We start from the raw sequence: 10,085 nt of genomic DNA, 5'->3' as shown, positions 1-10,085 counted from the left end.
TAACCAAAGACACGTTCCTCCAAACTATTCAGTCCTCCTATAAATGCTCTATCAACGTCAGATTGTTTTGAGGATCTGCCTCGCACATAGGCAACGATACAATCGACAGTATCCTAGTATTTTGTATAGATGTGCCAGTGTTATGCGTAAAGACATTTAAACCTACCTGTGCACACAGTGCCATGGAACGAGAGATGCGCTTTATGACATCATACTTCTGACCCCACCCTATTTATAAATATTGTTGCTGTTTTTTTTATTTATTATTGTTTGTCCATTTCATATCGGGCCCTACATAGTAGGGGCGGCAGGGTAGCCTAGTGGTTAGAGCGTTGGACTAGTAACCGGAAGGTTGCGAGTTCAAACCTCCGAGCTGACAAGGTACAAATCTGTCGTTCTGCCCCTGAACAGGCAGTTAACCCATTGTTCCCAGGCCGTCATTGAAAATAAGAATTTGTTCTTAACTGACTTGCCTAGTTAAATAAGAATTTGTTCTTAACTGACTTGCCTAGTTAAATAAAGGTAAAATAAAAAATAAAAAATAGTGCCATGGAACGAGAGATGCGCTTTATGACATCATACTTCTGACCCCACCCTATTTATAAATATTGTTGCTGTTTTTTTTATTTATTATTGTTTGTCCATTTCATATCGGGCCCTACATAGTAGGGGCGGCAGGGTAGCCTAGTGGTTAGAGCGTTGGACTAGTAACCGGAAGGTTGCGAGTTCAAACCTCCGAGCTGACAAGGTCAGCTGTCGTTCTGCCCCTGAACAGGCAGTTAACCCATTGTTCCCAGGCCGTCATTGAAAATAAGAATTTGTTCTTAACTGACTTGCCTGGTTAAATAAAGGTAAAATAAAAAATAAAAAATAGTGCTACCCTGGGCCTAGGCTAAGTTGGTTCAACAGCAATACAGTCTTGTCTTTTTTTATCCTGGCCTGGCAACGCAGCCCATCCATCGTCAGAGTGCCTTGAATTGAAAATATACTGCACATCCAAAAACAGACACCTTTCACTTGTTCAGGTATCCATTCCCATCTCCAAAGAGCCCATCTCCTCAGGTGACCAAAGACGCTCCAAACTTATTTCAAATGTTCAGTCCTGTAATTCAGCATCGGCGGTAGTCCTAGGCTATATCTGGCTTATTTCAAATGTTCAGTCCTATAATTCAGCATCGGCGGTAGTCCTAGGCTATATCTGGCTTATTTCAAATGTTCAGTCCTATAATTCAGCATCGGCGGTAGTCCTAGGCTATATCTGGCTTATTTCAAATGTTCAGTCCTGTAATTCAGCATCGGCGGTAGTCCTAGGCTATATCTGGCTTATTTCAAATGTTCAGTCCTATAATTCAGCATCGGCGGTAGTCCTAGGCTATATCTGGCTTATTTCAAATGTTCAGTCCTATAATTCAGCATCGGCGGTAGTCCTAGGCTATATCTGGCTTATTTCAAATGTTCAGTCCTGTAATTCAGCATCGGCGGTAGTCCTAGGCTATATCTGGCTTATTGAGAACCTGTCTCACACATACAATACAATTTACAGGAACCTATAATGTTTTATTTCAGGAGAATTGCGATGCGCTTGTCGGCTAGGCTTGGTGAAGCCAAATACAACCATTTTGACTGCCAACACTCCCAAGTGTGGCTATTGAGCAAATACTGGATGTTTTTTAATTTACTGTTGCTATTAAGTTATTGTAGCCTATGCTATTTAATAAACTGTAGTATCAATGTACTATATACTGTAGTATCAATATACTATAAACTGTAGTATCAATATGCTATAAACTGTAGTAGTATCAATATACTATAAACTGAAGTGGCAATATACTATAAACTGTAGTAATGTCAATATACTATAAACTGTAGTATCAATATACTATAAACTGTAGTATCAATATACTATCAACTGTAGTATCAATATACTATCAACTGTAGTATCAATATACTATCAACTGTAGTATCAATATACTATCAACTGTAGTATCAATATACTATAAACTGTAGTATCAATATACTATCAACTGTAGTATCAATATACTATCAACTGTAGTATCAATATACTATCAACTGTAGTATCAATATACTATCAACTGTAGTATCAATATACTATAAACTGTAGTATCAATATACTATCAACTGTAGTATCAATATACTTTAAAATGTAGTCGTATCAATATACTATCAACTTTAGTGTAAAGATATTATAAACTGTTTCAGTATCAATATACTATAAACTGTAGTATCAATATACTATAAACTGTAGTATCAATATACTATAAACTGCAGTAGTATCAATATACTATAAACTGCAGTATTGATATACTATAAACTGTAGCAATATCAACATACTATAAACTTTAGTACTATCAATATACTATAAACTTTAGTATCAAAATACTATCAGCTGTAGTGGTGTCAATATACTATAAACGTTGTATCAATATACTGTAAACTGTAGTAGTATCAATATATTATGGACCAGGAGGAAAATATGCCATGTCCCCAGCCGAACTTAAAGATCGTCAATAACTTACAGAACTCGAGACAAATGCATGCAGTAGACTAAGCCGTGGAACACATGGATTGGCCAGTGAGTGGCCAGGCCCTAGTCACACCTACAGGTTGTTTATTCTTCAAAACCCCGCCCTTTCACACCACCGCCAGCTACTGCACTCATAATTCTGGCTGTGAAAATAGTACAAATATTTTGACCTATAGCGCTACTGCCATCTCTGAGATTTACCACTGGGTTAGGCTTGTTAAAATAGAGCCCTAGATGTGTGTCAGAACTGTGTTGTTCTGTGTTTGGTTTGGTGTGTCACAGTACTGTACTGTCCTGTGTTTGTGTTACACCGTGGTTTGACAGTAACTGTGTGTGTGTTACATCGTGGTTTGACAGTAACTGTGTGTGTATTACATCGTGGTTTGACAGTAACTGTGTGTGTATTACATCGTGGTTTGACAGTAACTGTGTGTGTATTACATCGTGGTTTGACAGTAACTGTGTGTGTGTTACATCGTGGTTTGACAGTAACTGTGTGTGTATTACATCGTGGTTTGACAGTAACTGTGTGTGTATTACATCGTGGTTTGACAGTAACTGTGTGTGTGTTACATCGTGGTTTGACAGTAACTGTGTGTGTATTACACCGTGGTTTGACAGTAACTGTGTGTGTGTTACATCGTGGTTTGACAGTAACTGTGTGTGTATTACACGGTTGGCACAAGGTGAAGTACTGCTCTTGAATTTTCAGATTCATTGTTAGATATCATCTTGAGAAAGAGGGCCTTGTTTTATGGACATGGTTTGAAAATGATAAAGGTATATCATTCATTAGAGTTTTGTTTACTGTAGAGATAATGCAACAAGATGCCATGGCAACTGATAAGAAATCTACTACTACTATAATTACCAATGGCATTAGAGCATGTTGATCTAGTATGTTCTATTTTACTCTCAAGGCTCTCCAAGATCTCCATAGAGAAACCGTGTCTATAATCAGTTTAAAAATATGAAGAAGGACACTGTGTTTTTCAAGATGCCATGGCAACTTTAAAACTTTCCATCATCAAATATTGATTATTCACAGTTTTATATTGGCTGTGGAGTAGTTGTTGTAATGCTTATAGATCGTAGTCCAGCAGCTTTCTATTCTTATCAATCTATTTTGATTGCTCTTAATTTGCGTAGTCTTAGGGTGCTATTCAATCAAACACGTAATCAGCAAAGACGGAATAACACTCTCCTTCGTCAATGGAAACGCCTGATTTCATATATGTGCTGGAAGAATGTTATTTCCCCGGGTCCTCGTGTTTACCTGATTCAAGGATTGTTTGAATAGCATCTCTAGTTCTCCCTTGTGTCATTACTAGAGCACAGATGTGTATTTTCCATCCTCAAGCATCATCATATGATCATAATATTATATGCTACAATAGTAACACAGTGCTGAACAACGTAGTGCATAGTTGTAGTTGCTTGTTTGTTGTGAAAGCATGACTAGATGTTGTGTACAATGTTCTGTTTCTGATCCAATACTGACCATGTTTCTCTGGTTATCCACTTCTCCACCCCTTTGATTCTACTCTTTGCCTCTTCCCCTACTCTGTTCCCTCCTTCCTGCCCCCTACTCTGTTCCCTCCTTCCTGCCCCCTACTCTGTTTCCTCCTTCCTGCCCCCTACTCTGTTCCCTCCTTCCTGCCCCCTACTCTGTTCCCTCCTTCCTGCCCCCTACTCTGTTCCCTCCTTCCGGCCCCCTACTCTGTTCCCTCCTTCCTGCCCCCTACTCTGTTCCCTCCTTCCTGCCCCTACTCTGCACCCTCCTTCCTGCCCCCTACTCTGCTCCCTCCTTCCTGCCCCCTACTCTGCTCCCTTCTTCCTGCCCCCTACTCTTCTTCCTCCTTCCCGCCCCCTACTCTGCACCTGCCTTCAAGGTGTGAACAGGTGCGTGTCCCCCTCCTACCCCCCTCCCCAGGATCCCCTACCCCTGGAACAGTATGACCTAGCAAAGGACTTGGCACATGCAGAGGTTTTTGAATTGAGTCAATCCAAACGAGGCCAGGCTCCTTTCTGGCACAACAATTTTACTAGATTAACACCTTTTAAGAAATAGAGAAACAGACTCTTTCCAAGGACCATCTATTTTTTTCTGAGAGACACTCAAACTAAAATATTTGGAAGATTACATCGTTGTCCTGTGAAAAATAATTGAAGACAAAAAAAAGAACTACTGGAAGAAGGACCAATGATGTTTATTTGTGAGTTTCATTGTGGAGACTGAGTGAGTGAGTTGTCACCCAGGAGACTGGAGAACTATGGATTCTAACTTCTTCACTTCATTCTAACTGTTCTTGGTTCTGAGTTCCAATGCTTCTCTCCTTCAGTAGACACTCCTGTTCCACACTGAACTGTACTGTACAGGAGTCTACTACTACATCCCTCAACCCCACCATCGCCATCTGAATGTCCTGGATTCATGGAGACAGCTTTTATTTTGTTATTTTCAGGCTCTGCCTCTTTTCCATATTTGAAGTAAGCATATTTAATGTTTCTTTACCAGAACTAGTGAGTCCACCTATCTACAGTACAGTATGATTGTGTAGATGACAGGCGTTGTGTTGATGTGTGTGTCTGTGAGGATTATGTTGTTGTGAGTGTGCACTGCAACGATGAGGCTGAAATGGCATCCTATTCCCTATATTGTTTGGTAGGTGGGGTGCCACTTTAACTGACAGGAGAGCTGTTGGCCGGTTCTAATGTTTCTCAGAAGTTCTGTCGTCAGCATCACTGACGACTGTCCCATTAAAGACTGGTCAGACCATATCTCTCTCTCTCTCATTCTCTCTCTCGTCTATCTATCTCTCTCTCTCTCTTTACCCTCTGTCTATCTCTCTCTCTCATTCTCTCTCTCGTCTATCTCTCTCTCTCTCTTTACCCTCTGTCTATCTCTCTCTCTCTCTCTCTTCTCTTTACCCTCTGTCTATCTCTCTCTTCTCTTTACCCTCTGTCTATCTCTCTCATTCTCACTCTCTCTCACTCTCTATTCACTCTGTCTATTTCTCTCTCTGTGCTTTCTGTTTTTCTCTATTCCCTTTCTTTCTCTCTCTTTACCATCTGTCTCCTCTCTATCCCCCCCTCTCTCTCCCCCCTCTCCCTCTCTCTCTCTCCCTCCCTCCCTCTCTCTTTCTCTCGTCTCAATCCCCATTCCCCTCTATATCTGTCTTATCTCTCTCTTTCCCCTCTCTCTGTCTCTCTTTTCCCTCTATCTTAGTTGTCTCTCTCTTTCTGTTCCCTCCCTTCTATCTGACTATGTTTTTGTTTAGTGAGGTTAGACATCTAATTGGATGTCTGCCATTATCCATGATATTACGGCAGGTCAGGGAAATAATCAATAGCCGTAACATCAATACAACATTTACATAATCTACTACACACCAAACACTGTTGACAGGGTATAATCATTGCGTCCATCCACAGAGGCTGAGTGTTGGGTCACAAAGGGTTTCATGTTCCTGTCTGTCTGAGTACTAAGATGTAGACCAGTAGAATGTCTGTCTGTCTCACCTGTCTGCCTGAGTACTGAGCTGTAGACAGGTAGAATGTCTGTCTGCCTGAGTACTGCGCTGTAGACAGGTAGAATGTCTGTCTGTCTGAGTACTGAGCTGTAGACAGGTAGAATGTCTGTCTGCCTGAGTACTGTGCTGTAGACAGGTATAATGTCTGTCTGTCTGAGCACTGAGCTGTAGACAGGTATAATGTATGTCTGTCTGAGTACTGAGCTGTAGACAGGTAGAATGTCTGTCTGTCTGAGTACTGAGCTGTAGACAGGTATAATGTCTGTCTGTCTGAGTACTGAGCTGTAGACAGGTATAATGTCTGTCTGTCTGAGTACTGAGCTGTAGACAGGTATAATGTCTGTCTGTCTGAGTACTGAGCTGTAGACAGGTAAAATATCTGAGTACTGAGCTGTAGACAGGTAGAATGCCTGTCTGTCTCACCTGTCTGTCTGATCGGACTAACACATATCATCTAATTCCATGACAGAAATTACAAAATGACAAAATTATATGACATATAATTTTTATTTTTTTCATTTTGTTCAGCTGTCGAATAATTGACATTCACAATGAAGCAAATAGGTTGTTTCTCGTTTTTTTAAATTCTGCATATGTTGAGGAAGCAGAGCCAACCATACAGTTGTGTGTGTTCCCTTGTTTTAGACATAAGTAAGAATACTACACTATTGGAGATGGTGTCAACCAGCGGAGGCTGCTGGGGAGGCTGCTGAGGGGAGGACGGCTCATAATAATGTCTGGAACGGCGTCAATGGAATGGTATCAAACACATCAAAGACGTGGTTTCCATGGTTTCCATGGTTTCCATGTGTTTGATACCATTCCATTGACGCCGTTCCAGACATTATTATGAGCCGTCCTCCCCTCAGCAGCCTCCACTAATATCAACTGGTGTCGGGTTTCATTTCAAGTTCTGATGTGGCTCAGTTGGTAGAGCATGGTGCATGTAATGCCAGGGTTGTGGTTTCCATTCCCTTGGTGGCCCAGTATGAAAATGTATCCACTCACGACTGAAGGTTGCTCTGTAGAAGAGCTTCTCCTAAAAGTTCAATGTTTTTTAAGGGTGAGAATGTTGTAAACTAGAGAGAACTATCCACTGAATATCTCTGTTTATAGGTCTTTGTTTTCCTGTTTCAAAGTTTGAATTTAAGTTCATCAAGTCTGTCATATTAATGATCAAATCTTCCATATTAGTTATAAAATCTGTCATATTAATGATCAACTCTGTCATATTAATGATCAACTCTGTCATATTAATGGAAGCGATGTTCATACTTAGACACAAATACAGAAACAGATTTTTTATCAGATGATACCAGTTGATGGAAATCAAATACAGTATGCCAACTTGTGCAATGTGATATATCATTGTATCTACAATACTCACGACAATGTGATATAAAACAATTATTATATAGTTTTATGTCATTTGTTTGCCTCCTCATAGGCCCTATATAAATTAATTATTGAAGAAGAAATCGTTTAGATTTTATTTGTATGGTGTGTAATTTATGTTTTTTTATTTCAGTAAAACAAATGTGATAAAAGGATGATTTGATTCCTGGTATCTCTAGAAAGTGTTCCTAGAATGATTGCTTTAGATCAGGGTGGCCAACCCTCCTCCTGGAAAGATACCCTCCACCTGGAGAGATACCCTCCTCCTGGAAAGATACCCTCCACCTGGAGAGATACACTCCTCCTGGAAAGTTACCCTCCTCCTGGAGAGATACCTTCCTCCTGGAGAGATACTTTCCTCCTGGAGAGATACTTTCCTCCTGGAGAGATTCCCTCCTCCTGGAAAGATACCCTCCACCTGGAGAGATACTTTCCTCCTGGAGAGATACTCTCCTCCTGGAAAGTTACCCTCCTCCTGGAAATTGACCCTCCTCCTGGAGAGATACCTTCCTCCTGGAAAGATACCCTCCTCCTGGAGAGATACCCTCCACCTGGAGAGATACTTTCCTCCTGGAGAGATACCCTCGTCCTGGAAAGATACCCTCCTCCTGGAGATATACCCTCCACCTGGAGAGATACCCTCCTCCTGGAGAGATACTTTCCTCCTGGAGAGATACCTTCCTCCTGGAGAGATACCTTCCTCCTGGAAAGTTACCCTCCTCCTGGAAAGTTACCCTCCTCCTGGAGAGATACTTTCCTCCTGGAGAGATACTCTCCTCCTGGAAAGTTACCCTCCTCCTGGAAATTGACCCTCCTCCTGGAGAGATACCTTCCTCCTGGAGAGATACCCTCCTCCTGGAAAGATACCTTCCTCCTTGAGAGATACCCTCCTCCTGGAAAGTTACCCTCCTCCTGGTGAGATACTCTCCTCCTGGAGAGATACCTTCCTCCTTGAGAGATACCCTCCTCCTGGAAAGTTACCCTCCTCCTGGAAAGTTACCCTCCTCCTGGAGAGATACCCTCCCGTTTGATTTTATTCCAACCCTGCACCTACACACCAGACTCTACTAACCAGCTGATCCCCAAGACCGTGATTATCTTGAATCAGGTGTGTTAGAGCAGGGCTGGAACAAAAGCCTGCAGGAGGCTATCTCTGATCTAACTGTGCCCTAACAAAATGCATCCCAAATGGCACCCTATACCATATACAGTGCAATACTTTTGACCAGTACCCATGGTCAAAAGTAGGGAATAGGGTGCCATTTGGGACACACTGTGCCCTAACAGAGATGCTATCTAACAGAGATGCTATCTAACAGAGATGCCCTAACAGAGATGCTATCTAACAGAAATGCCCTAACAGAGATGAAATCTAACAGAAATGCCCTAACAGAGATGCTATCTAACAGAGATGCTATCTAACAGAGATGCCCTGACAGTGATGCCCAAACAGAGATGCTATCTAACAGAGATGCTATCTAACAGAGATGCTATCTAACAGAGATACCCTAACAGACATGCTATCTAATAGAGATACCCTAACAGAGAGGCTATCTAACAGAGATACCCAAACAGAGATGCTATCTAACAGAGATGCTATCTAACAGAGATACCCTAACAGAGATGCTATCTAACAGAGATGCCGTAACAGAGATGCTATCTAACAGAGATACCCTAACAGAGATGCTATCTAACAGAGATGCCGTAACAGAGATGCTATCTAACAGAGATACCCTAACAGTGCCTTCCAGCGTCCCACTAGTGATTACTGGATCTATTCATGCAGCAACAATGATTCAGGCATGTATTCTCTTTCCCACTCCAGTGTAGGACTTCTCGTCTTTCTGGGCCGTCCCAAATGGCAAACCAATTCCCTATAGGTCTCTGGCCAAAAGCAGTGCACTATATAAGGAATAGGGTGCCATTTGGGATGCTCTGTGCCTGCGAGTGGGGATTCCCAGTGTTAGAGAAACCAGACAGACAGAAACATGAAGGGCAGGAGCCTGGGAGCCAAACTGAATATCACTCTAAATATCACTCAGAATATCCTTCTAAATATCTCTAAATACACCAGTCAAGCACAACAACCTCTGCTCACATATGCAGTGTGTATTCCAGGATAGGTCAGGCTGTTTCCATGTGAGCGGAGGTTGTTGTGCTTGACTGGTGCATTTACCCCCTAACAAACCCAAAAATTATTATTGTAGTACCAGAGCATCTGTTGAATATCAGGGACATTTTACTCTTTTTACCTGACGAATCCTAAGACTATCTAAAACCTACATTTTCGCCTAAAATGACATACCCAAATCTAACTGCCTGTAGCACAGGACCTGAAGCATGGATATGCATATTCTTGATACCATTTGAAAGGAAACACTTTGAAGTTTGTGGAAATGTGAAATGAATGTAGGAGACTATAACACATTGGATGTGGTAAAAGATAATACAAAGAAAAAAAACATGCTTTTTTTTCATCATATTTGAAATGCAAGAGAAAGGCCATAATGTATTATTCCAGGTTTGGTATGATTTTGATTTTGGCCACTAGATGGCAGCAGTGTATGTGCAAAGTTTTAGATTGAACCAATGAACCATTGCATTTCTGTTCA

At 41.4% G+C, this 10,085-nt stretch overlaps 1 protein-coding gene across 30 annotated transcripts in view; it reads left to right on the top strand.

Annotated features, from left to right (window-relative positions):
* Positions 1-7,628, top strand: part of LOC110489137 (rho guanine nucleotide exchange factor 9) — a 115,985-nt gene extending 108,357 nt beyond the window's left edge. For 17 of the 30 annotated variants that reach the window (XM_090198741.1, XM_090198737.1, XM_090198732.1 and 14 more), the window contains one exon: positions 4,438-7,556. In XM_090198741.1, coding sequence (XP_090054867.1) covers positions 4,438-4,616 — 179 coding nt within the window. In that variant the 3' untranslated portion in view covers positions 4,617-7,556. Of the gene's footprint in view, positions 1-3,257; positions 3,326-4,437 lie in introns of all 30 variants that reach the window. The other 13 variants (XM_090198749.1, XM_090198747.1, XM_090198744.1 and 10 more) reach the window with 3 other exon arrangements.
* Positions 7,629-10,085: the final 2,457 nt, after the last annotated feature.

This window comes from Oncorhynchus mykiss, chromosome 14 (genome assembly GCF_057628025.1).
Source record: "Oncorhynchus mykiss isolate SJ-2025 chromosome 14, ASM5762802v1, whole genome shotgun sequence".
In the NCBI taxonomy this organism is placed as follows: domain Eukaryota; kingdom Metazoa; phylum Chordata; class Actinopteri; order Salmoniformes; family Salmonidae; genus Oncorhynchus; species Oncorhynchus mykiss.
The sequence above is the reverse complement of the archived record's forward strand: the minus strand, read 5'-3'. Positions and strand labels throughout refer to the sequence as shown.